This window comes from Tachypleus tridentatus, chromosome 8 (genome assembly GCF_004210375.1).
Source record: "Tachypleus tridentatus isolate NWPU-2018 chromosome 8, ASM421037v1, whole genome shotgun sequence".
Lineage (NCBI taxonomy): Eukaryota > Metazoa > Arthropoda > Merostomata > Xiphosura > Limulidae > Tachypleus > Tachypleus tridentatus.
The window spans coordinates 135,420,034-135,444,248 of NC_134832.1; the positions used below are offsets into that span (position 1 = coordinate 135,420,034).

The following is a 24,215-nucleotide window of genomic DNA, read 5'->3' on the forward strand; positions in this document are numbered from 1 at the left end:
CAAAATATAATTCTCATATATTCTGTTCCACTGTAACATTATATCAGATGTTGTTGTCACTTGAATTTGCTGGTTTATAAAGTCTAGAACTTCTTTCTATAATGTACTATCTATGTATTTGTGTTCAGAATTTAATTTGAGCTGATGTGAGTTGAAGTTTCTCGTTGCTTGAAAATATATTTGAATTTTGTTAAGATTAAAAATTGTTGTGATACAATTAGAATAGTCAGAAATGAACAGGAAGAGCTTGACATGAATAATTTGATGTTGCTTCAGTGAGTCATTTATAGAATTTTTAGAAAATATTGCCACTGACGTACAGAAGTTACTGTTGTAGAAAATAACCTTGGGCTTGTATTTATTTGTGGAAGTGAATTCACATTTTCTTTTTTTTTCTTTGTTATTTCTTTCCCATGTGGGTGATTAAGACTGAATGTCATTTAGTCAGAAAAATATTTTGGAGATCTACCTTGTTATACGAAGCTCTGTTTGAAAAATATTTATATTTTTTTCCTTTCTGTGTTTTGTTTTGTTCTCATTAAAATGTCTTCTAACTGATGAGGACAATGCAGTAAAATATACATTTGGTTTTAAGAGGCATCAATTATTTATTTCCAAAGCTCTGTTTGCTATATATCTACATTGTTTTCCTTTCTGTGTCTTTTGTTTTCAGTAAAATGTCTTCTAACTGATGGGGAAAATGCAGTAAAAGATACATTTGGTTTTAAGAGGCATCAATTATTTATTTTCATACTGGGGATTCTCCTGGATTGAATGTACAGTATTTCAACATGGTTACAAGAATTTTGTTTGCATTTATAAAGATACCTCTAAGCCTGCAGTCTGAATAAGATATTGGATTGTTAAAGATTGGGATCAGCTTTTGACAATTTGTGTTTGAGTGTTCCACATGTCCAGACATGAATAATGTATATATACTAGTGGTGTGTGTGTGTGTGTGTGTGTGTGTGTGTGAAAAATTTTAAAACTCATCTTCAAACAAATCACTCATTATCAGACTAAAACAGAAAAAAAAAATTTTAAATGGAATGCTGGCCCAGGAATCTCAAGTTGAAAATCTTGTCTATGTTCCTTCTTTATTGATGTAAACCTGTAACAAAAGCAGGAAGGAAGAGGTTGAACCTGGTACTAATTATGACTATCAGAAATAAAAACACCTTTTAAGTGATGCTAGGATATTTTTTGACAAAACCTAAGTGACTCATCTCATTTTGTGACACATTGCACTCTGTCATTTGTGAAGGCATATTAATGTATTGCTTATTTTCAAGAGTAAACAAACTTACTGATCTGATGTTAAAAATCAGATCAGAAAATCTGGAGAATTTTTTGAGTGCAATTGATATTGGCAGCTGATACAGAGATAGGTCGCAAATTTGGATACCAATGAGATTGGTTATGAGCTTAGATACCAGTGTTGATATTGTACATAGCCTGTGTTTTAGTCATTAAACCAACCTAAAGTACAAGATAATAAAAAAGTAAATTATGTAGTACTTTTAAAATCTATAATTTTTCATATTAATGTTACAGTATGTATGCTTTTGAGATGGTTGTAATTTTTATTTTTCTTTCCTTTCTTTTTAGTACTGCAGGTGAGACCATGAATTACTGCAAGTTCTGCTATTGTGAAGGAAAGTGTACATAATTTTTTAATTATAAAAAATATTTTTTTCATTCCAAATTAACTACATCCTTGTATTGAAACAAGTAATTTGTATATCTTTAATAGTAGGTTTACTGCTAAGAAAAGTGCCATTAAGTTGATGCAACAGAACAACCAATAATATCCCATGAAGTATGCATTTCTACTTTATGTAAGGTGTTTAGTTTTGTTGGACAGCTGTGCATGTGGAAAGACCAAATTACAGAATATGAATGAACTGAATACCTAAGATGGTAATATTAAAAAATTATATTAATATTAAATGATAACATTACTATTTGATTTTATTATGCATGATATTGAGGTCTTTTTGTTTTTCTCATTATTAACCTCTCTGGATCTAGTTTACTTACATGCAAATATAATTTGTAAATCATCTCATAAGTTGTACAGTTACTAACATTTATATATGTACACATATTAATAAATTACAACATGTATATATGTTTTGACTAAACTGTAAGTGTAATAAATAACCAAAATAAATTAATAGAGAAAATCATGTGTGAGTTAGATACAGAAGGACTCTTGTGCCTTTAATTTAATTTAATTTATTATCAATGGTGTCTTGGTGTATCATATCCTCTAGATATAAAAATTACTTACTTGCATTAAATTCATGACCAAACCAGCTCTAGATTGGTGATACTTATGGAAAAGGTAACATTCAAGCATTTTTTGAATTTTCTAGAAATATGCTAGTTTGATAGCTGTGGATTAGGGATTTTTTTTATTGCCATTATTTAACGGCCAAAAGCCAGCTGTGTTTTATATATATATTTTTTTTTTTTTCTGCACTGTTCCCTGTTTTAAAATGTAGAAAATAAAATAGAACCCTCTAGAAACATCAGAATACTATTTTACGCTTTGTGTCACTTATAACTGGATAGTGAAAAGGTGTTTCAAGTGCAATAAATACAGTTAATGTTCATTAAAAGAAAGTTGTCTAGGATGAGAGGGTAAAGAGAGTCTCTAGAAAAGAATATAAAGTGAAAAGAAGGAGGTTTCTTTTGTTTCTGCTGTCTTGGATCTTTAAGATGATGATTCAGGTGTTTATGAAATTCATCCATTGTTCTAGTTATTAAAGATTTTTTGAAATGTTCATCTTATGTATATGACCATTAAATCTCTTATTACTGTACTAGTTATTGTTAGCACTGGAATATCTTGTGTTTTTAACGAACAATAGCAATCAACCCTCATAAAAATAAAATTTGACAATCAAAGTTGCATCCATATCCAAATCACTTAGAAATCAGGTTTTCTTAATAGTTCTCTTCTACATTTAACACTATATTATTTATAATGAATAGAAAGACTATCAAATGACATATTACATTGTTTTCTGAACAAAGAATTGTCATTTTCTTCTTAGTACAAAGTTTTTTCCTATGGGATACACATCAGCTATCCGTGATGACGAGAAAACCCGCTTGTAGAGAAAAATATATGTGTAAAAACAGCTGGTATGGGTAGAGAAAACACCATATAGAAGAGCAATCAACGTTTTGACCTTCTTCGGTCATCGTCAAGTACACAAAGAAAGAAAGAGGTAACTGATTTCAAACATGTGGTCAGCTATCAGTCAGTTACCTCTTTCTTTCTTTGAGAACCTGACGATGACCAAAGAAGGTCAAAACATTGTTTGCTCTTCTACATAGTATTTTCTCTATCCATACCAGCAGTTTTTTCATACATATTAGCTAGGTTGGATAAACTTGTAATGGCACTTGTTGCATTGTTAGAAAGCCAGAAACTGTGGTAGTTATTGGACGTTGTCTGCTTTTTTGCATGTTATTCTTTTATGTTTTTTTGGTGCACTATTTAATTAAATAAAAATTATTTAGTGCACTACTACCATTAATGTAAAAAGTAAGGTTAAGTGTCATTGACAATTGACAGGAAGAAAAATAATAGTCAGGTAATTTACTTTATTTCTTGTTTTTCATGTGTAATCTTTATTCAAATGTAACTACAATGTAAAAATAGGAATCTCTTTGGGATAGATTAGGTAAAAGAAGTAATATAATAAAACATTTTCTAACATTTCAGAATAGCTCGTGGATAATGTAATGTGATTTACAACTTATAATGGCATGAACAGTAGTTTGACATGGTTGAAAGGGCAATAAAAAAGTAAAATTTGAGTATAAATAGATGTATACTGTTACAAGTATAAAGCTACTGAGGATAAACAAATGTAGTTTCATGATATAGTATGAAGTCATACTGGAAAGAAAAAGGTTAATTTAGATTGATTTTAATTTTTTTTTCTTTTTGTGGTGGTTACAAGGTCAGTCACATTACCCCACCTTGTATAGAGTTAGGGTAGAGAAAATAGATACAGTATAAATTTTTGCAGAAAACAAACATTTGAAATGTACTTAGCAGGTTTTACATTTTATCCAAATAAATTTTAGAATTTTTGAGATGAAGAAAAGCATTTTTAAACTTAACATGAAAATCACTTTGCACTCAGATTAATAAAGTAAAGGACTCATCATGTTAATGAATAGATGTTTAGTTTATTAAAAATGCTTCACTAAAAATATGATTTTTATTTCTGAAAATCTTGTAACATTTAATGAAAGCCTGCCAAATTTTGTGAAGATACACTTACTGCATTAAATGTTAATAGTATCAAAAGTTTAATACAAGTACAAAGTACTCGTGGTTATGCAATTCGATTGAGCCTGTGTAAAGAAATAACCATAAATTAGGGTTTGAAATGATTAGGTTTTTACAGTTTGTTTGTTTTTTATGTTGTATGACCTAAAATGAAACATTCAAACATGAGTTTGAATTTGAAATACTGATCATTACAGCTTTAATAAGATGTTTTTCACTCAGTTATTTTACTATAAAATATCTTTTTAATGACATTGATTATCACCAGGTTCCCCAGGTAGTGTTAGCTCTGAGGAAAGTGAGCATTGTGCAGTTTCTCTTGGCTCTAGTGTCACATTCATCACACTCAATTCTGAAGGTGAGCTTGATATGCATTGTGAAGGTTTTCCTTTTACAACATGCAATGATTATATGCAACATACGAGAATGGTTTGAAAACTTCCATTAGTTCTTGACAACATTTTGATGTAAACAAAGTCAGTACTGTTTCATTTCATAACCATTATATAAGTTTTGTGGCAATGTACTTTGACGAGTAAATTATTGTATTCCACATAATGGATATATCAGAGTTTCTTTTTGGTGTCCAGTGAGCACTTTTATGCACAGCTATGTACCACATCTTTATTTTCAAAAATTTAAGTTGCATGAAGTTCATTTTTGTGTTTGAAAAATGTACAATGTATGTTTGCTCCAAAATTTCTTACATTACCTTATTTGTTGCATTCAGTGGACTTTCCTAATGGCTCATGGCTGGGTGATGAAAATAATGTTGAATTACGAGTCAGATGTCACATAACTCCAAGGTATGAAGATAAACTTAAAATTCATTAAATATTTCCTTCAAAAGACAAAGTATGAATAATTACACGAAGTGAAGTAATTACGGTTTGCTCTTATACTAGGGACGATGTTCAACAGTCATTTCTAGAGTAAATTGGGAAAGGCTGTTTTTGATATAGTAATGTATTGCTGTAGCTTCAGGATAGCTGGTAAACTGTTTAATGAAATGCTTCAAAGGCACTAGGATAAGAATTAGGCTTAGTTATTCTTTAATTGTTTGGGTAAATATTTTGAAAATCTTCAAGTTGTGCTCTGCCACAGTCTGTTCATTACATGGATAATTATTAGTTTTGGTACATGTGAAGTAATCGCTGTTACCCTTGTAAAAATGGCAAACTGCAACAGGAAAACTTAATGTTATATTGGCATTACTGATAGCTTCAACATGCAAGAACAGTTCATAAATTTCTTGTTTTTTAACCCTGTGGAAATATAAGGCTATAAAGTGTATGGAAAACAACAAACTAGTAACATTTACATGGCATAAATTATCAACAGGTCTACATCTGAAGCCTTATTAGATAGATCACATAAAGGACTATACAGTTCTGTCTGCTGTCCACGTGGAATTACAGGGGCTCAGTAGCATGTTAAAAAGACGTAATTTACCCTTCTGAAATAAAAATGTCAACAATATCACCAGCCACTGTCATAATAATCTGTAATTATATTGATTTTCAAGAAACTTGATTTTGGATATATGATACTATTTAGCTTATGTACATACACACATACTGATGACCAAGTGAGCACAAGTCAAGAAAAGTAGGTTAGAAAATATAAAGTCAGTCTGTGTGTAAGTGATTAGCCTTAATGGGGGACTTGTGTAGAGTGTTTCACAACTATATTGAAACAATAGAAATAGGTAGAATAATTTGTTCTTTGAGTTCTGAAGTAATTGAATCAGCGTGTGTGGTCTATTCATGCAGAGAAAGAATTATTTAAAGCTTTGTCTGAAACTTTTATAATGCATGGAGTAACTTATGTGAACTCAAAACTAATTATATTATGATAGAGAAAAATAATTTTTATACATATATTGGACTTGTTTTGAATATATATTATTTTAAAACAAGTGGATTGCATGCAGTCCATTTATTGGTCAAATTTATCTCCAACAAGTCACAGGTACTTACTGTAAAGAATCAAGCCCATATACTGAAACCCTGACTCTTGTGTACGTCTTGATAACAAATATTACTGGTCAATTGATACTATGAGCAGCATACTGCAAAAATACAACAAGCAGTTGCTCATTACTGACTTCCAAGTTTGTGCCTTGATTGCTGATTTACGATCATAATAATTACTTTTCTACGTTTAGAAAAAGTGGAAAAGAGTAGCACATTATTTTGATTTTTGTGTCTGTGCTTATGAGTCTTTTTTTATGTTTCAAGGTTTTAAAGATTTGGCATTTTGGATAATGAATGATATATACAGTTTTAATGAACAAATGTGAAAATTTAATATTCTTAACTTTAACAGTTTAATGAGCAGCATTTTATGTCTTTGTGTTTTTATTTTAAGTATAATTATTTTTTTCTGGTTCAAAACACAGTGAGCTGTTCCATATAAATAACACCTGTACAACTCCAGAGAAGATGGCTCTCACACTTCTGGATTATCTTTTTGATCGGGAGACGCAAGCTTGCTCCAATATATCTGGTACAGGAAAACACAGAAAGAGACAACTGGATCCTCTCATGGTGTATGGAATTCGATGTTAGTAAAAGCATGTTTTAAACATAGATATGAATAGTTATAAATATTTTGGAAAATAAAAATATTTAGTTAGCTTTGAATTATTTAATTTAGTAAGAATTTTAATACTTAACAAATAGATCTTTTACAGTTTGCAAACATGTGAAATCCTAGGATTTATTCAGTCATCTTATTACCTCAAGGAATAAATAATGTTTAAGAAAATATGAATATAGTCCCTTTTTCTTTGTTGTTTTTGTAACGGTATAATTATATATTGTAAATGTATGTTTCCATAATGTCATACAAGTATTATGAATATTCCTTTGTAATTATGTTTGTATTGTAATATACAGGTTAAAAGCTTAACCATTATACAGTTAAAAAATAATAATTTGAATTTAAATATTGCAAATGCAAACAGGTCACCTTATTTACAAGTTCGGAATATCACCAGTAGACTGGATGCGAATCAAACAGAATTTAGACTCCAAGTGCCGAACTGCTTTCAGACGTAAACAAAAGGGATTGCCTCTAACAAGAAAAGTGAGTTTCTATCCAAACAGCTTAATTTATTAATATCAGTAACGAGAAATATACTCTACGTAAATAAATTAGCAGTGATGCCCTCTAAAAACATGAGGACAGTTACTTAGAACCAATGTATTCTATACACAAACAAGGATGTAACCTAGTGTTGTTTTATTCTCAGATAAAGATAATTACATAGACCCAGCAGTATATTGTGTATCAATGTGGGTTGGTATTTAGACATGACTCTCTTATATGTAACTGATCCAGTAATGCCCACATATACAGGTATATCGATACAATATCTTATCTCCTTTCACAGAATAGCTTCTTCCAACTTGTACTGTTCTTTATACATGCAGCTTTTAGCTAGCCACTACTTTTGATATTCTCATTTACCCTCACATGTAGCAGCTGCATGATAACATGAAAATGTGCATCTGACAATCTGCCCACCAATAGGAACAAGATACAACTCCTAGCATAGCTCATTCCCTCTATGCATCTTAACCAAACTTCACTTCTCGATTAGCACTTGCAGGGGTCAGACATGTTCTTCACACATACTTTCCTTTATGGAATTTTCAATCAATTCCTTACTTTTTAAAATGAACACTTAGATTTTCTTTGTATTTCCTACACCTTTGTTTGAAAATTTGTTGTTGTTTTGAATTAAGCACAAAGCTACACAATGGGCTATCTGTGCTCTGCCCACCATGGGTATTGAAACCCAGTTTTTAGCATTATAAGTCTACAGACATACTGTTGAGCCACTGGGGGACAAAAATTTTAGTACATGTCAGCACTGTGTCTCTTTTATTACAGTACGTAACTCTTTGGAGCTCTTCTTGTTTGGACTTTTCAACTTCCACTCTTTGTTGAACTGGATTCTGAGGTTCATGTCAAAGCTACTACCACTACTGTTTCTCCTACAATTAAACTTACTTGGTAAATAAAAGTGTCATTGAGATCGCTTGAAGCAGAAATCTACAACATAATTTTAAAATGTAATAAAAATTGTAACTTTTACTGTATTTTAACATTTTATTAATTAACAGATATTAGAATTGAAATTTTGGCTATATTTAATACTTTTATAGTTTATTTCATGTTTAAAAATTCATAAAAGAGTTCAAACTTTCATTTTTGTTGCATCTGTAAATGTCTTAAGTTCTAGACAATGGACTTCCAGATTTTTTTATTACTACTTAATAAACTTAATAATACTTTCCAAACCAAGTTTTAATATTTTTTCTGTTCCCACTGTTTGTTTGACTGTTAATTAATTGGTTGAACTTATCACTATTTGAGCTCTTAGAATCATTGAATGGTTCTTAATTTTAAAAAGGATTACTAATTTAAGTAAATTCATCAGAAAGAGGAAAATATGAATTAATTGCCCTGCAAATGACAATACAATGTTGAGATGTAGAACTTAGTCAAATTCGAAAACCTTTATGTTTTTGCTAACAAGGGTAACAAAGGAACTTAAAAGTATTATACACTTTTACACTTATGGAGTCAAGTAGGTCCACGTGGTTAGTGTGCCAACCTGAGGGTATGAGGTTTGTGTCCCATTAAAGAATTGAGCTATCCATTTTGAATTTATGGATGCATTATGAAAGGAACAGTCAAATCCTACTATATGGTGTGACAAGTGGAGCTGAGAGTTGGCTGTGGGTAGTGTTAACTGGCTGTCTTCCATCTAATTGATATCATCAAGATTAAGGACAACTTTCTCAGCTCATTTGTATCTTTGTGCTAAATTCACCACAAACAATCACACTATCCTTTGGAAGTTAGGTTTTTTTTTTTTGTTTTATGATATGCTTTAAAAAGCACAGGATTTTTTCTTTGACAAGATATAAAGCATGGATATTTAGGTTAACAAGTACAGTAGGGTCCACCTGTGACAGGAAATCTTTTGCATTTGAGTGTTTTGTTTGATTACAATAGACTTAGTAATACATTAAATAAATTCCTATTTATTTACATTGAAATGGACCGAAAACTTAAAGAGCTGGTAGAGATAAAAATAACAGTAACATTTAGAAAACAGGCTCATTTGTAATTCTTTGTTTGTCTTGTTTTCAGTCAGAAAGACAAAGTAGCTAAATAAATATTTTAATGCCTATCAATCAAGTTAAAGCTGATTCAGTTATATAAAATAATGCTAATCAACAACAAAAAAGAAAGTTTAAAGCAATAAAAACTATTTGTGATTTTCTCCAAGAACTGTTTCATATCAAAATTTAATTTCCAACTTTGAAAAACTGTACACATACTAAAATGTTTAAGTTTTCTGTACAAACTCCAGATATAGTTTGAAAGTTTTTTTTCATACATTTCGTGCAATGTAGTCAAGAATTTTTGCTGTGAGAACATAAAAACACTGATAGGGATGGTGTTTTTGACACTTGTAATCCAAAAAGATTTAAAAATAATCAGTTAGAGGCTCTTTCTGCTCATTGATATATCATGCAAATATAAGAGCAGGCTATAATTGAATTTTGATTGTCACCTGGATCCATGGTTGATGACCTGCAAAACAAGATCAAAGGTTGCATGAAAGGATTTTGGAGTCATTAAATTTGACTGAGAAAAATACACATTTCTAGCTTAAAGGTTTATAAATAAAATGTGAGGCACAGGTAACCTCTGATTAAGTGTATTATGTTGATTTACTTTTCACAATAGGCTATAGTAATTAGATCTTAGGTCATTACATGCTGCATTGAGGATAGTGTTCTGAATTTAACTTTTAAATATTGTCTCATTTACCTTCATTGACTTTATTTTTGTTATCTAGGGTTGTCCTCTAGATATGACAGAGGTTGAAGATAACTCCACTCATCTTGTGACATATCCTCTCTCTGGGGGTGTGGTCAAGGAGGTCATGTCCAGTGATGGAGAGATATCAGAGAGCAGTGGCTTTGAATTAATCTGCTACCAGACAGACCTGGACACAACAAATTTTAATCTTCAAACAAATGAAGGAACAGGAGTCGAAGACAGTCAAGCTGCAGGGACACATTCAGGTCTAAAGCCACAGGTCAGGCAACTGTGAACATATTTAGATTGTCCCTTTTCCAGAAACATCTTAATGAATATGAGCAGTTGCAGTGTACCATCTGCTTAGGGTTTTAATACTGTTTTGATACATAGCAATGAGGTGGTGCTGTATGAGACCTATTAGTTCATCTCAGCTGTTTCACACTCCAAACTAAATTAATCAATAAATAAATAAAAAACTTAAATCCAGCCATTATCAGTCACATACTCATTAAGCTTTTAATTAAACTCATTTAAATTTACTGCCTCTACAACAACACATTCCTAAGGCCAACCTCCTTGTTAAATAAATAAAACTTTCTTAGATGAAAATGACTTACCCTGAACAAAATTTATATTTGTGTCTTCTAGTCCTACTGTTCTCATTGTTAAGTACAAAAAAGATGATATATCAACATTGTCAATTCCCTTTACAATTCTTGAACACTTCAACTAGCTCTCCCTAATTCTTTGTTTTTTCAAGAGAAAACAGTTTCACAGATCTTGATCTCTTCCTGAATAACAACCCCTTCATTCTAGGTACTATTCTAGTAACTCTTCTCTGAACCCTTTCCAACAATCCAATGTGTTTTCTAAGATAAGGAGCCAAAACTGAACACTATTCCAAATGTAGTCTAACCACTGATCTGTACGATGAAATTACAACCTCTTTAGACTTGCATTTAATATTTCTGTAGATACAGCCTATAAACCTATTTGCCCTACCACTAGTAATAGCACACTGCTGAGTGAATTTAGAGATTGAGTGACCATTACAACAAGATTCCTTTCTTTCATAGCATTGTTAAAGTTATTCCCATCCAAATTATACTTATAATGCAAGTTGTAACAACCCACGTGCATTATCTTGCACTTATTATAATAAAAACAAATTTACCATTTATATGCCCAATTTAATAAACCATCTAAATCCTTTTGTAAATCAGCAGCATTCTTTTCACAGCTAGCAACATCCAAGACCTTAATGTCATCTGCAGATTAAAAAGAGCAAAGGTCCTGAGATTGAACACTGAAGTATCCCACTTGTAACACTAATCCAGTTTTACTGAACTTCAATTGAAACAGCTCTCTGCTTTCTTCCATCCAGCCACTCTTTTATCCAATTTGTTAACACACACAGACACTTTTTTCTTTTTCTTTTTTTACAAGCCTCTTATGTAGCACCATGTCCACTGCTTTCTGAAAATCTAGGTACACCAATTCTACACATTTATGCTCATTTACAGAAGCAGTAACTTTCCACAGAATGTCAAATAATTTATAATGCAATATTTTCTTGTAATGAAACCATGTTGACTATTGAACAAAATTCTAAACTTTGTTAAATGACTTTGCAAAGCATCTTTTAATAGACTATCCAAAATGTTTCTCACAACTGATGTAAGACTAATAGGTCTATAATTACTGGAACAATTTTTATCACCTCCTAACTTCTTACCTATCTTCCAATCTTCTGGTACCTTCCCACAATTCAAGGACTGACAAAAAAATAGTAGTAGGTGGTTCACTTATTTTTAAAAACTCCTTCAAAACCCTTGGGGAAATACTATCAGCTTTATTGTTTTTTAAACTTCTCAAATTTTTAACAAGCTCAAGATTAATACAGTTATCTTATTTGACCTTGTTTCCACTCATCAACAGCTCAACATATGGAATACTGCTCAAATCTTCATTGGTAAAAACTAAGGAAAAAGCAAAACTTAATAACCCAGCCATCTCGTGATCATCAGATACTAGCGTTCCTTTATTGTGTTTCAAGGATGCTACCCCAATTTTAACATTTTGTGTACCCATAATGTAATTAAAGAAATCATTACTGTTAATTTTCAACCAACCTTTTTCTATATGTCCTTTTTGTTGCCCTAATTTCCTGTCTCACCAACTCTCTTGATCTTTTACAGTTGTCTAAGTCTCCTGTCATATTAGTCAATTTAATTTTTTTAAATTTAAGATGCCTTAATTTCTGTAAGGGATATGTTTACCTTGAATATTTAAAAATATATCTTGTAATATTTGTCCACATCTGATCAGTGTCTCCAAATAACTCAGCTGCCCCATCCACAACAGATAATTCTAGTCTCATCCCTTCAAAAATTGCTTTTTTTCAAATGTGTTAACCAAAATATCATTACTTCTTATCTCCATATGCAGCATAACATCAAAGCTATTGGAGCAATGATCACTTGTGCCCTTATGTTCCCCAATATCTACCATCTCAATCATTTCTTTATTGGAAGTTAAAAATAAATCTAAAATAGCATTGTTTCTGGTAGGTTTCTGGACTAATTTGTGAAGAAAGCAAACTTCAACAGATGCCAAAAACCTTTCTCCCTCATGGTTACACTCTAGAATTTCCCAGTCGATATGCCTTAAATTAAAATCACCCATAATTATGACTTCATTAACAGTTGAAATATTAGTCTCATTGTAAAGTTTCTCACTAGTTTCATCAGTTTCATTTGGTAGTTTGTAACAAATTCCGACAAAAAGCCTTTTCCCTTTACATCCACTAATATAAACCCAAATGGAATCAATCTCCTTGTTATTATCTCCTCAATAATAATATCCTTCAATTTGTTATAATATCCTCAATTTCAATAGGATATAACTCGCATTTTACATGTAAAGCCAGTCCTCCCCCTCTATAATCAAATTCTTCCATTTCAAAATCTTCCATTCCTACTAAGACTCTAAATTCATCTACTTTATTTCTTCTCGCATTACAATAGTAACAATTAAGCCTAACCTTATAGCTACTTCTATACTCACTTCCTTTGCTAAACATTTCTCTGTGCCTTTAGTATAGTTTTTCCTGGCCTTCACTACTGTTTAGTCATAGTTTACAACTTCCCATACAGTTGATTTAATAGTCTTAGCAAACAAGCCAACCCCTGTCCTATTTCAGTGTAAACCATCCACTCCAAAAAAACTCCTTTCTTCCACTAAAATGATCCCACAAGTCCATCTAGTTTAACTGTTCATTTTTACATACTAACCTAAGTCTAAAATTTAGCCCTGGTGACCAACATATAACTCCAACCCCTTCAGTAAGTTATGGCCAGTATCCCTGGCAAAATCAAATTATGACTTTTTTCTTTAAATGTCTTTATCAACCATTACATCATTATCTCCTACATGCACTACAAAACTGCATCTCTGCTATTCCCTTTTATTATATTTCCTGCTCTGTCAGTTATATCCTCCACATGTGCCCCTGGGTAGCATAATCTAAGTTTTTTCTCCCTATTTACCCCACAGACTGTCCACATGCCTTGTCAAGGAATCACCTATAACTATAACTTCCTTATCATACACATCTCTTATCTTTTTGTTTTCCTTCTCTCCACTAGTTCTTCATCTGCAGAAACTAAAAGCTGAAATTTTTGCTCCAAGATCACTATTTTTTACTTTAATAACAGTACTCTTTCCAATCTTCTGAAAATCACTGTTAGCTAATGTATCCATTCCATAGAAATGTTTAAGCTCCTCTTCAAATCCTGCTACCATTTCCCACAGTTTTTCTCATTATCTGTTGCATCTACTTTGATCAGGATAGCCTCCAACTTCTCTTCCAACCTACGAATTCCACATAAAAATTGCACATCATTACTAGCTTCCTTAAAACTATTTCCCAGTGTTGAGTTTCCAAATAAATTCCACACAGTGCACCCATTACACATAACAAACTGTGAATGCTTAACTCCTACACGAGTCATAATCATCATCTTTATACTTGTAGCCTCAAAACAAATACTTAATACCAGTAGCCAGTGGTTAACACTGTTACTTTTAAACCTAGCATTTAAGAACCAATAATATTATTTTTTAATCACTACTCTTTTCACACTAAAATTTATCTTTAATCTTTGTATAAGACTTAGAAACAGATTGAATAATTTATTTGAACTAAGATTATACCTGACATTATTATTAAAATGTATTTAGCCTGACGTATAACCTATTTATAAGTTATGAAAGTATAAGCTGAATGTAAAATGCCAAAGTCAATAAATTAGTTTCAGATTTTATTTATTTAGTGAAACAATGTATTCATGCTTCTTCATGATTTACCAGTAAGTTGAATATACCTAAGCCTAAAGTATCTTTACATGTATTAAGCCTAGTTTAACATAGTAGTCAAATTTGCATTACTAAACTTCTAAGTTAAAACTTTTACCATCTTACTTTTATTTACCCAAATTACTAAAGCTAGTTATTAATGTGTTATGTAATTCAAATTACTATAAATATTAAATAACTTTATGAAATCTGTAACAGCTTAACTTTTCAACATTCTCCTCTTCAGTTTCTACTGGACTTTTTAAATAAGCCACAAAATTATTTGTAGTGAAAGTCTGATTGCTTTATTAGTTTTCTGAAACAGAATAATTTGTCACAAATGTTCAATATGAGTGCTTGTGTAGGTCCACAGTTATTTCAGAAAGCTTAAAATTAAATGATTGGATAAAAAGCATTAACTAAATTATTTATGATGTTAATTTGCTGTTCTGACCAATAAATCTAGTCAGATTTTATGTTACTGATTATTTTTTCTGTCTTAACACAGCGTAAAAAAATTCACATTGTGCGTGCCACTCCTGAGCAAGTAGCTGAACTACAACAGGCACCAGACATTAAGGTTTTGTCTACTGGTCAAGTTTGGACGGTTCCAGCAGCAGAGGAAGTACAAGACCAATCTCAGTAGCCAAATAAGAATTGCATTGAACAACTGAAAACAAGTCTTACCCAGTCATTTGTCTGCTTGCTTTGTGATTGGTTGTGATTAAATTCTAACCCACAAACACTGAACCAACTTTCATAACTCAGACCAGTCAGATTTTTATGACTTATTGAGTACAATGTTAAGTTCTTTTGCTTGCTTTTGTTAAAGCAATTGTTGACATTTTGAAATGTGTTAAGAGATATTCTGAAATGAATTAGTATTTTACTCATACAAGTTGAAGGAAATACATAAACAAAAAAACTTTACTTCTATTGGTTGATATTGTAGTTAATTTATTTTTAACTATAGGAGCTAAGTTGGGGTGGTGTGGTGACCCTTCTCTTGAGGATTCAAATTATTAATGTTTTTGGTCTCCTGAATGGAATCTTAAGGTGGATCACAAAAGGGAGCTCCACCACTCTCAGAATCCCATTTTAACTACTGTTTTTGCATAACGTTTGAACAGTGTTTTATATAAGTATATATAAATGTTATTACCATCATATCTTCTACACAGTTATTTGCTGTTTTTTTCTTTTGTAAAGTTTCCACTATCAGTGAGTTAAATTTTTCCAGTAAGTTTCAGTAGTGTAAATGTCTGCACATGTTCCTGTGTAATATAAGAATGCCCCATTGATTTCTATTGCTTTCATTTTATTTTTTATTTATTTTCTTTACCACACTTACATTGTCTGAGATATGGCCAAATAGTAGATAGATTACAAAAAAATATTTCTGATTGTTGTCCAAATCATCCTAAAATGTCTGATTTTTGTGGGTTTTTTTATATTCTTGACTTAAAATTAGATTTTGGACCAAAGAATTGTTATATCCTACACAGTACTCTTGGAGTATGTGGCAAAGTTCATTGTTTTATTATTCTTAATAAATAAAGTAAAGACACTATCACTTCATCAACTTTATAGTGTTACTACCATCAGAAACTTTTTTATGACATATCTTTTTTTTGCATTTTTATCCCATAAAGAAAAATTTTAATGTTTTATTTCAAACACATTGATAAAGAACTTCAACATGACTTTCATATTTTACTGTAGAACCAAACCAGTTGTAAGGAAGAGTGTTTAGACAGGAAACAGTTCAAAAACCATACCTCAAGCCAGTTAAGATATAACTATTACCCTTATCAGCAAAGTGGAAGTTATGCTTATGAAAGAGAGCCCTTTTGTCAAAAAAAAAATCATGTCTGCTTTGGAACTACAGGTATAGTATAAGGGTGATAGTCAAATCCTTCTATTCAGTTAGAGTAGCCCATAAATTTACAGTCAATAGTATTCACTTGCTACTTACTTTCAATTCTGTTACTTCAAAATTAGGAATGGCTAGCACAGATAACCCTCAAATACCTTTGCACAAAATTCAACAAATTATGACAACAATCATGAAATAGTAGGCCTAAACCAGATGCCATGCAACTCCAGTTTTTTATTTTCAATCTGAATGACATCTCAGGGACCAATTATGTTCAGGCATAGTCATCCATATTTAAAAATTTCTCTCCAGAGGGATCAGCAGCACCTGCCACGCCCAGTTATAGTGTTCCACAGCTGGTAATGTGACGTGCGTTCAGTATCACATTGTAGATTAAATATTGCAACTTCCGATCTGAAGCCCAGCAAATTAACTGCTAAATCATGCCTAGCCCTTATGCTTTTGCTTAAATATGGTCTTAGTAGCTTATGTCCACAAGCAGCAAAGGATGTGTGGTCTAAACTTAATATAGAATCATTTGTAGAAGCTTGTCAGTAACAGTATTTAATCATAAACCACCAGGAAAAACATTGTTAATGACAGACGAATTGGTTCCAAACAATGTTTCTACTGTGTGTATATGTCAATGATTATTTGTTACCATAGCTGGGTATTATCAATGCTATTGTATTGTAATATGTTGCAATACAGAGGGCTGTGTCATAATATAATGTAGGCAAGAACCTTAACTAATTTTCCTTTCTTCCATCATGTTACTGAGCTTGTGTGCCTGGGTAGTATTCTTTGTAAAATGCTTGTTTGAGGGACTAACATAATTCATCACTTAGCAATGCAAGAAGTCAACACAGTAATTCATATCTTGCACTAGATTTATGTAACATTAAATCCCTTTTGCAGTATTATTTTACTAAAAATATGACATTTTAAAACACTGATATATTAGTAATTCTCTGTACCATTATTTGTTACCACCACATGTGATATACATTTTGAGTAATCTGTTGAGAATTTTATAATCGTTTGATTTTGATCCAGCACAACACGAAGGTTTAGTACTATTATCTGGTATTAGGGTAAAACAATTAAAATTCACAAATTAACACAGTGTTTGGAATGTGTGAGTAGTTGTTTACTTCCCTCTAAGGTGCTGCTACAGGTGGTAGTTGAATGTTGGTTGTAAAAAGATTTATATAGAAAATGCATGCAAATAATAGAGATTGTTGTGTATTAGTTTCTGAAGCGTTTTTACAGGATGTAATTGATTGAATTACTTATATGTAAGTTGTATGCAAATTAGAAACATTTGATCACAATGTCAAAATAATCTGAAAAGCACTGGACATATAGCTGAAGCTTTATTGCTAAAATGAACAAAGCCAACACTAAATAAATATCAGAGAACCCTCCACCCCTTTTTTATATATTTTATTAATCTTATTTTAATAAAAGGGTAATTTAACACCACCCTCAAACGTCAGAAACGTTTTCTAAAAATTAAAGCTGTTTTATTGAATACCTGATAACATTAATCGAAACACAGCAACAATTAAAATAAGAATTTTCCTACTGTAAATGTTACTATTATTGTATACCATTGGTTCAAACACAGCAATAATTAAAATCGGAATTTTCCTATTGTAAACAATACTTTTATTTTATTGTAGGACTATTACATTCCATGCCATACATTAAGCTCACTGTGTGAATATCTCCATTCAGAAAGATTAGTCACGTGAACCACGAACTACCAATCAAATTATAAAAGCATTTGTAGGCTCGATCATACGCATTTAGTAACAGATTTCAACTATTCTATAACTGTAGTTCTAGAATTATATTATGTACACAGTGAAAAAGTTTATAACTACAATGTTCAAATAATATCTATAGTTTTAAAGATATCACAAAAGACAAGAGGTATCACGTGATAATCCAGAAATGGACAAGTTGAAAGTCTTATGTATTGTATAAAATGTGGTGTTATCAAACTCACGTTATCTGAATAGCTTCTTGATTACTTTGTTCATTTAAAACCAAAATTCTCGTACTGTTTTACAGTTGAATGTGGGTAAAAGTTGGAGGTAGCCGAAATAGCTTTAAAAATGTGTTCATAGAAAGGTTTGGTTTGAATTTTGCGTAAAGCTACTCAAGTGCTGTCTGTGCTAACCGTCCCTAATTTAACAGTGTGAGACTAGAGGGAAGGCAGCTAGTAATCACCACTCACCGCCAATTCTTGGGCTACTCTTGTATCAAAGAATAGTGGGATTGACTGTCACATTACAACACCCCACGGCTAAATGGGCGAGCATGTTTGGTGTGACGAGGACTCGAATTCACGATCCTCAAATTATGAGTCGATTGCCTTAACCGCCGGGCCTCCCAACAAAGGAATCACCTTTTTTTTTTTTGTACCTACGGACTCTCCGCATAGCGGCTGATGTTTGTGCAGGTCGAAAACTGTTCTCTGTGTCAAATTTCAGCCTCACAGAGAATTGGGGGTTAGCTTTGAAAATGTCCTCAAAGAAGCGAAATGCTTCTTTCGTGCATCTATGGATTTTCCTCATAGCAACGCAAGTATTTTCAGTAAATTTTTGTCTAAAACTCCGCGGGGTCGAGTTTAAGTTTCTCCAACTTTTAACAATTGCTTTTATAGTTGACATATTTTGTCAGTGATGAATCATAAATGATATGCGTCAAAAAGAAAAGTATTAATATAACTTGTAATCAGTAAAATAGATAGCGTCACGTGAAATTCCTTAAAGTGTGTCATATGTTTGACCTAAATTGTTATTGAAAGCTAGATAAAATACATTAACTTGTTTTCAGCGCAATGACCCTGAGGCTTGAGTAATCTCACAAACTGTTCTACTGACCTGGTATTTGGCTTTACATAAGGCATAGTAAAAGTAAGCCTACACTGATTGAAAAATACATTCAAATTTCCGCTGTTAAATCTGATTATACTTTACATGCAATCAACTCTTCATAAAAAGTTTTCGAAAGACGTTCTACCTTTTCCTTTTCAGTGTGATGGGACACAAAGGGATCAAAACATTGTTACAAGTTCAAGAATTTCCAGACAGCTAAAGAAGAGATTTGGTTAATTCAGCTTCAAATAACCGTGCATGTATAAAATTGTTATTAAAAGTATTGGAAATCTCAGAAACCAATGCCCTCTTTCTTAAAGATGGCGCAGTTATGAATTAGATACAGTAAACCGAAGGCCTTAATTATCATATTTATGTGTATAAGCCAATGATATGAGAATGTAGTTTTATGTTATGACAACATTCCAAGCAAAGATCAACGTGACTTTCGATTGGATGGCTGAAATATCATAGAATTTTTGTTTGCGTATTTATTAGCGTGTTAGTTTCCAAATGTTCCATATTAACATTAATTTACTAGTTTGCAAAAATATAAATGAATATGTGTTAAATAACAGGAACATACAATATTGTGTTTCCTTGAGTGACGGCTCGGAAGTAAACAGAATGAATTGCCATGTTATTAAGATAATGAAAAAGAACTCGATGATGGAGCTGGACCAAGCTCTTCCTCGGTTTTCACATCTGTTGGTAAACTGAATGCCAAACTAAACTGCCTAAGTATCATGAAGGTCATTTGATATTCGGTTTCAGTTACAGATCTCCACATTGCGTTATTTGTTCGCAAGTGTTAACTGTTGACAACATTAAGCCAGAAGACCTTTGAAAACCAAACACCATGAGCACGTGGTTAAAACTGTCGAGTTCTTAAAGCTACAAGTGAAACAACGGAAGTGACAAAGCAGCTTGCTTGAAAAATAGGTCTTTACTCTTATATTGAAAAAAATCCTTAAAAACGTTTTATTTTATTGGAAAATTCATGAGTTATACAATATAGAAGAGACAATAGTTTTACTGCTGCCATAAAAATGCGTGAGATTATGCTCCAGATGTAACATTCGATAGTGCATCGTTCCTCGAAGGGACATCGTAAATTTACGGACTTATAATCTAAGACTCGAGTTGGAAGAAAATGAGTTATAGTTTTATTCGTGATGTCGTATCTATTCATATAAAAAAAATCCCAGTGTTAACTTGCAGATAAATTTAAAGAATCGAAAAAAAAAACGACTGGATTCAGAATCCATTAAACAGCAACATCTTATCCATCAACGGTGCTAAACGAGCTATTCAGTTTTAAAATTGTTCGGATAGAATTCAGTTAAAGGTCTTGCAAACGACTGAATGCTGATTCGTAAAGAATAACTTGACCTGCCAAGAAAGGTTGTGAACGTGCTGTGGTTTTTCACATCAACATACTCGTGAGTTTGTTTGCTGAAGTTGAGCACAAAGTTACACAATGCTCTGCTCACCACGGGTATCGAAACTCGGCTTCTAGCGTTTAAGTCCGCAGTCATATAGCTGTGCCACTGGGAGACCATAACTGTGAGAGACGTTTTGTTGTTGTTGTTTTAACGACCAAAACGAAATAGTGATCTCCTTTGAGTTTCTGTATCAACAATGGATCTCATCCCAAGGTCAAGCCCATTCTTCACACTAAATAAGTAAATTGTAACTTTGCCTTAAGCTAGGCACTATTTAAACACTTGTTTTACATTTATTAGGGGTGCGCAACAAAACTCGCGTTCAGGAAAAAGAGTCACCATATAAAGTTTATTCATCACTACCTGAGTGGAACAAACCATGTAGATCAATGCACAACTTAGCGTAGTCGGCGTAGAGTGGAGTATGGGCAAATTTCTAGTTGTGGAAAGCAGTATTAATTTTGATTGACTAATTTCAGGTTACTTAATGAGTGAATACACAATAAATAACGACATAATTGTGCACATTCCTTTACTTCTTGTAACAGTGAGAAGCATGTCACTCACTGACTTTACTCAAAGCATATTATTCACATTTATAGTAGTACTAGCATTTGCAGTCTAATGATGAGAGACTGATCTTGGTAGGTGAGTTGCTAATTGGTTAATTATTAGTGTGAGGGATTCAGCCTTTTCCGTATCCGCTACATAATTGTTGTTTTTTTTTGTTTTGATTTTAATTTCGCGCAAAGCTACTCGAGGGCTATCTGTGCTAGTCGTCCTTCATTTAACAGTGTAAGACTAGAGGGAAGGCAGTTACTCATCACCGCTCACCGCCAACTCTTGGGCCGGTCTTTTACCAACGAATAGTGGGATTGACCGTAACTTATAACGCCTCCACGGCTGAAAGGGCAAGCATGTATGGTGCGACCGGGATTCGAATCCGCCCACCGGCTTGGAAGCTAAACATGAGAAGTCTGAAATAAGTGAAGATTCATAACCTTACTGTATATTTCATACATTGATTAATCAATCAGTTAAAATTATTACTTTCATTTTTTTATTATTCTATAAAATTAACCAAACTGATGGATCAGCGAATTTTAAAAATAAAGGTTCATTCCATCATTAAAAAAAACTTCCACCATATTTATCATTTACAGCAAAATTTAGAAAGCTTATCAATAAATATTTCATATCACAAACCAACAAAAGAAAAACATTTATTTATCGAATACTAGGTTTCTACAAACATGTTTGAATTACCATACACAAAAAGCTGTTTACTTCAGAATGAGAAAAATATAACCTAAAATATGTTATTTTTAAAACAAAGGAAAACATCAGTCATATCTCGAATCTGTTATATTTTGTAGGATAAATACAGTAATGTTGTAGCATAAACAAAATATTAAACATAATGGAAAGTATCCCCAACCCAAACTTTGCAAAATTTCCAAAAATGGAAGCCCAGTCTTTAAAGTTCGAGGCCGTGATGGTCATCTGTAGAATGCTCAGAGCGCCACCTGTGAAATCTAAGAACACATTTTCAACACTCCAGCCAACAGTTGATCGCCGCAAATAATTTAAATATGCTTGAGGAATATATTTTGCTGTTGTCATAACTACCTTGACGTAAGACAAGTAAAAGAGAAAAGAGAGCCATGGTTGGTTCTCGATTACTCCTGCTAATACGACTGCAAGGAAAATAGCTGATCCAGTTAAAGTAAAGGTACAAATTATAATTGCGATGCGGGAAAGTTTTTGACCACCCCTTTCATAGATACAACACTGAAAAATGAGAAGGAGTGTCATGACTAATGCATGAACAGCAAAAAAGACATCGTTCATTTCCACTGGAATGACGCCTGTCGGGAATAATTCAAAATACTCGTGCTGTATCGATGGGAGAAATTTTAGGCACAAGTTATACGACGAATAGCATATATATCCAAGTAAGTTGAAACTAAGATAATCAAAGCTTAATCCTGTTACACACTTTCTCTTCCAGTTCATATAGAGCTGGGGGTAAAATGAGATTGTCCAAAGAGCAAAATATGTCCAGCCAACGACAGTACTTAAAATAATCAAAACATCGTTCTTATATACGTTTACTCTAACAAAACCATAGGTCACGTCTGTATAATTTGGTTCGGCCTTAACAAAAATAACATTGTGTCCTACTTCCTCAGTTGTGACGTTAAATTTCAGAATGCGTTTAGTTTGTTTCGGAATTGTTGAATTATCTGGCAAGCAATGTAAAGTACTTCTGTGTTCGTATTTAAATGTGACTGTAACATCAACATCAGCTGGTTCTTTGAGATATACAGAAAAACTTTCTGTTTCCCTGAGTTTGAAAAAGAGATCATTGGTTGATACGTCTAGTTTTGGTGTTGATACTGAGTCAGTTGAACCACTCAGCAAAAGCATGAACACTAATGTTAGAGGGATGACTCTTGTAACAGAATATATTTGAAATGATGCATGAACTATATCAATAGATCCGATCCATTGGTTTATATTGAATTCTGAAAGCCTGTGCTTCAGCATAGTTGAATTTAAGGTTACGATAACACAGTTATGGTCTCAAATGTTTTATGGACAATTTAAGTCTGCTCATTTATTCAGGTTTTAAAGAATTGGTACTCAAGGTGACGTTCGACCATGCTAGGTCAAGCAACCCTGATGTGGGACAATCAAGTATACTATCCAACTTATACAAGAAGACAATAAAGTCTAGTTTGATAGATAAATAACTTGAGTCAAATGTTTACAAAATTCACTATAAACTGTTATATTTTCAACCACAAGATTAGTTATTTAAGTCTCTTTACTTCCAAAATGGTATATGGATTAATTAAATATGATATTTTCACTCGTTGCTCTAACGGTCGCTCACGTACGATATTTTCACTAGTTGTTAGAACACTCACGATATTTTCACAGGTTGTTAAAGTCACTCAAGTTTTATAAAAAATGTAAATATACACTTACGATCACTTACTGGATTTTGCAGTCACGTTGACGAAAATACAAACTTTCTTTGAGAACTTTTAAAATACTTTGTCTTTGGTCATATAAACGTACAAAACATGTTATGTTATCCAGCAAAAACTGAAACAGGCAACATCTAACTTCTCCAGATATATAAAATTCCACGTAGCTTATAACACCACACTTTCGTTAATGTTACCTTATCACAGGGGACAGTAGTTACGAAGTTATGCTTAAAATAAGTTATTCAGATAACAACCATATCATACAATGGAGCCTTAAATAACACCCACATTACTGTTATCATAATGCTACAATAGAAACATTTCACATGATCGCAAACACAATACACAGGTTTGTGAAGCGTTCGACTAGTAACTGAAAAGGGCGGGACCTATAGAGTTCAGATATTATAAGATATTCAGATATAATTAAAATTTAATTAAATACGCTAAACGCAAGTAACTATAAAATAATAATACCATTTTACT

At 32.3% G+C, this 24,215-nt stretch overlaps 1 protein-coding gene and 1 long non-coding RNA gene across 7 annotated transcripts in view; one reads left to right on the forward strand and one right to left on the reverse strand.

The window, feature by feature from the left end:
• Positions 1-24,215, forward strand: part of LOC143223570 (protein BANP-like) — a 145,990-nt gene that overhangs the window by 6,328 nt on the left and 115,447 nt on the right. For 4 of the 5 annotated variants that reach the window (XM_076451684.1, XM_076451683.1, XM_076451686.1 and 1 more), the window contains 7 exons: positions 1,609-1,653; positions 4,582-4,673; positions 5,046-5,121; positions 6,717-6,880; positions 7,284-7,405; positions 10,200-10,442; positions 15,030-16,129. In XM_076451684.1, the coding sequence (XP_076307799.1) occupies positions 1,609-1,653; positions 4,582-4,673; positions 5,046-5,121; positions 6,717-6,880; positions 7,284-7,405; positions 10,200-10,442; positions 15,030-15,167 (880 nt within the window). In that variant the 3' untranslated portion in view covers positions 15,168-16,129. Of the gene's footprint in view, positions 1-1,608; positions 1,654-4,581; positions 4,674-5,045; positions 5,122-6,716; positions 6,881-7,283; positions 7,406-10,199; positions 10,443-15,029; positions 16,130-24,215 lie in introns of those variants that run through there. The other variant, XM_076451687.1, reaches the window with a different exon arrangement.
• LOC143223576 (uncharacterized) lies at positions 9,613-24,175 on the reverse strand. 2 transcript variants are annotated; one of them, XR_013012964.1, is made up of 3 exons: positions 23,725-24,175; positions 10,172-10,613; positions 9,613-9,931 (listed from the first exon to the last, which is right to left on the reverse strand). It is a non-coding gene; the product is annotated as an uncharacterized LOC143223576 (long non-coding RNA). The 2 variants fall into 2 exon arrangements; XR_013012963.1 differs by lacking the exons at positions 10,172-10,613; positions 23,725-24,175 and adding an exon at positions 10,783-15,031.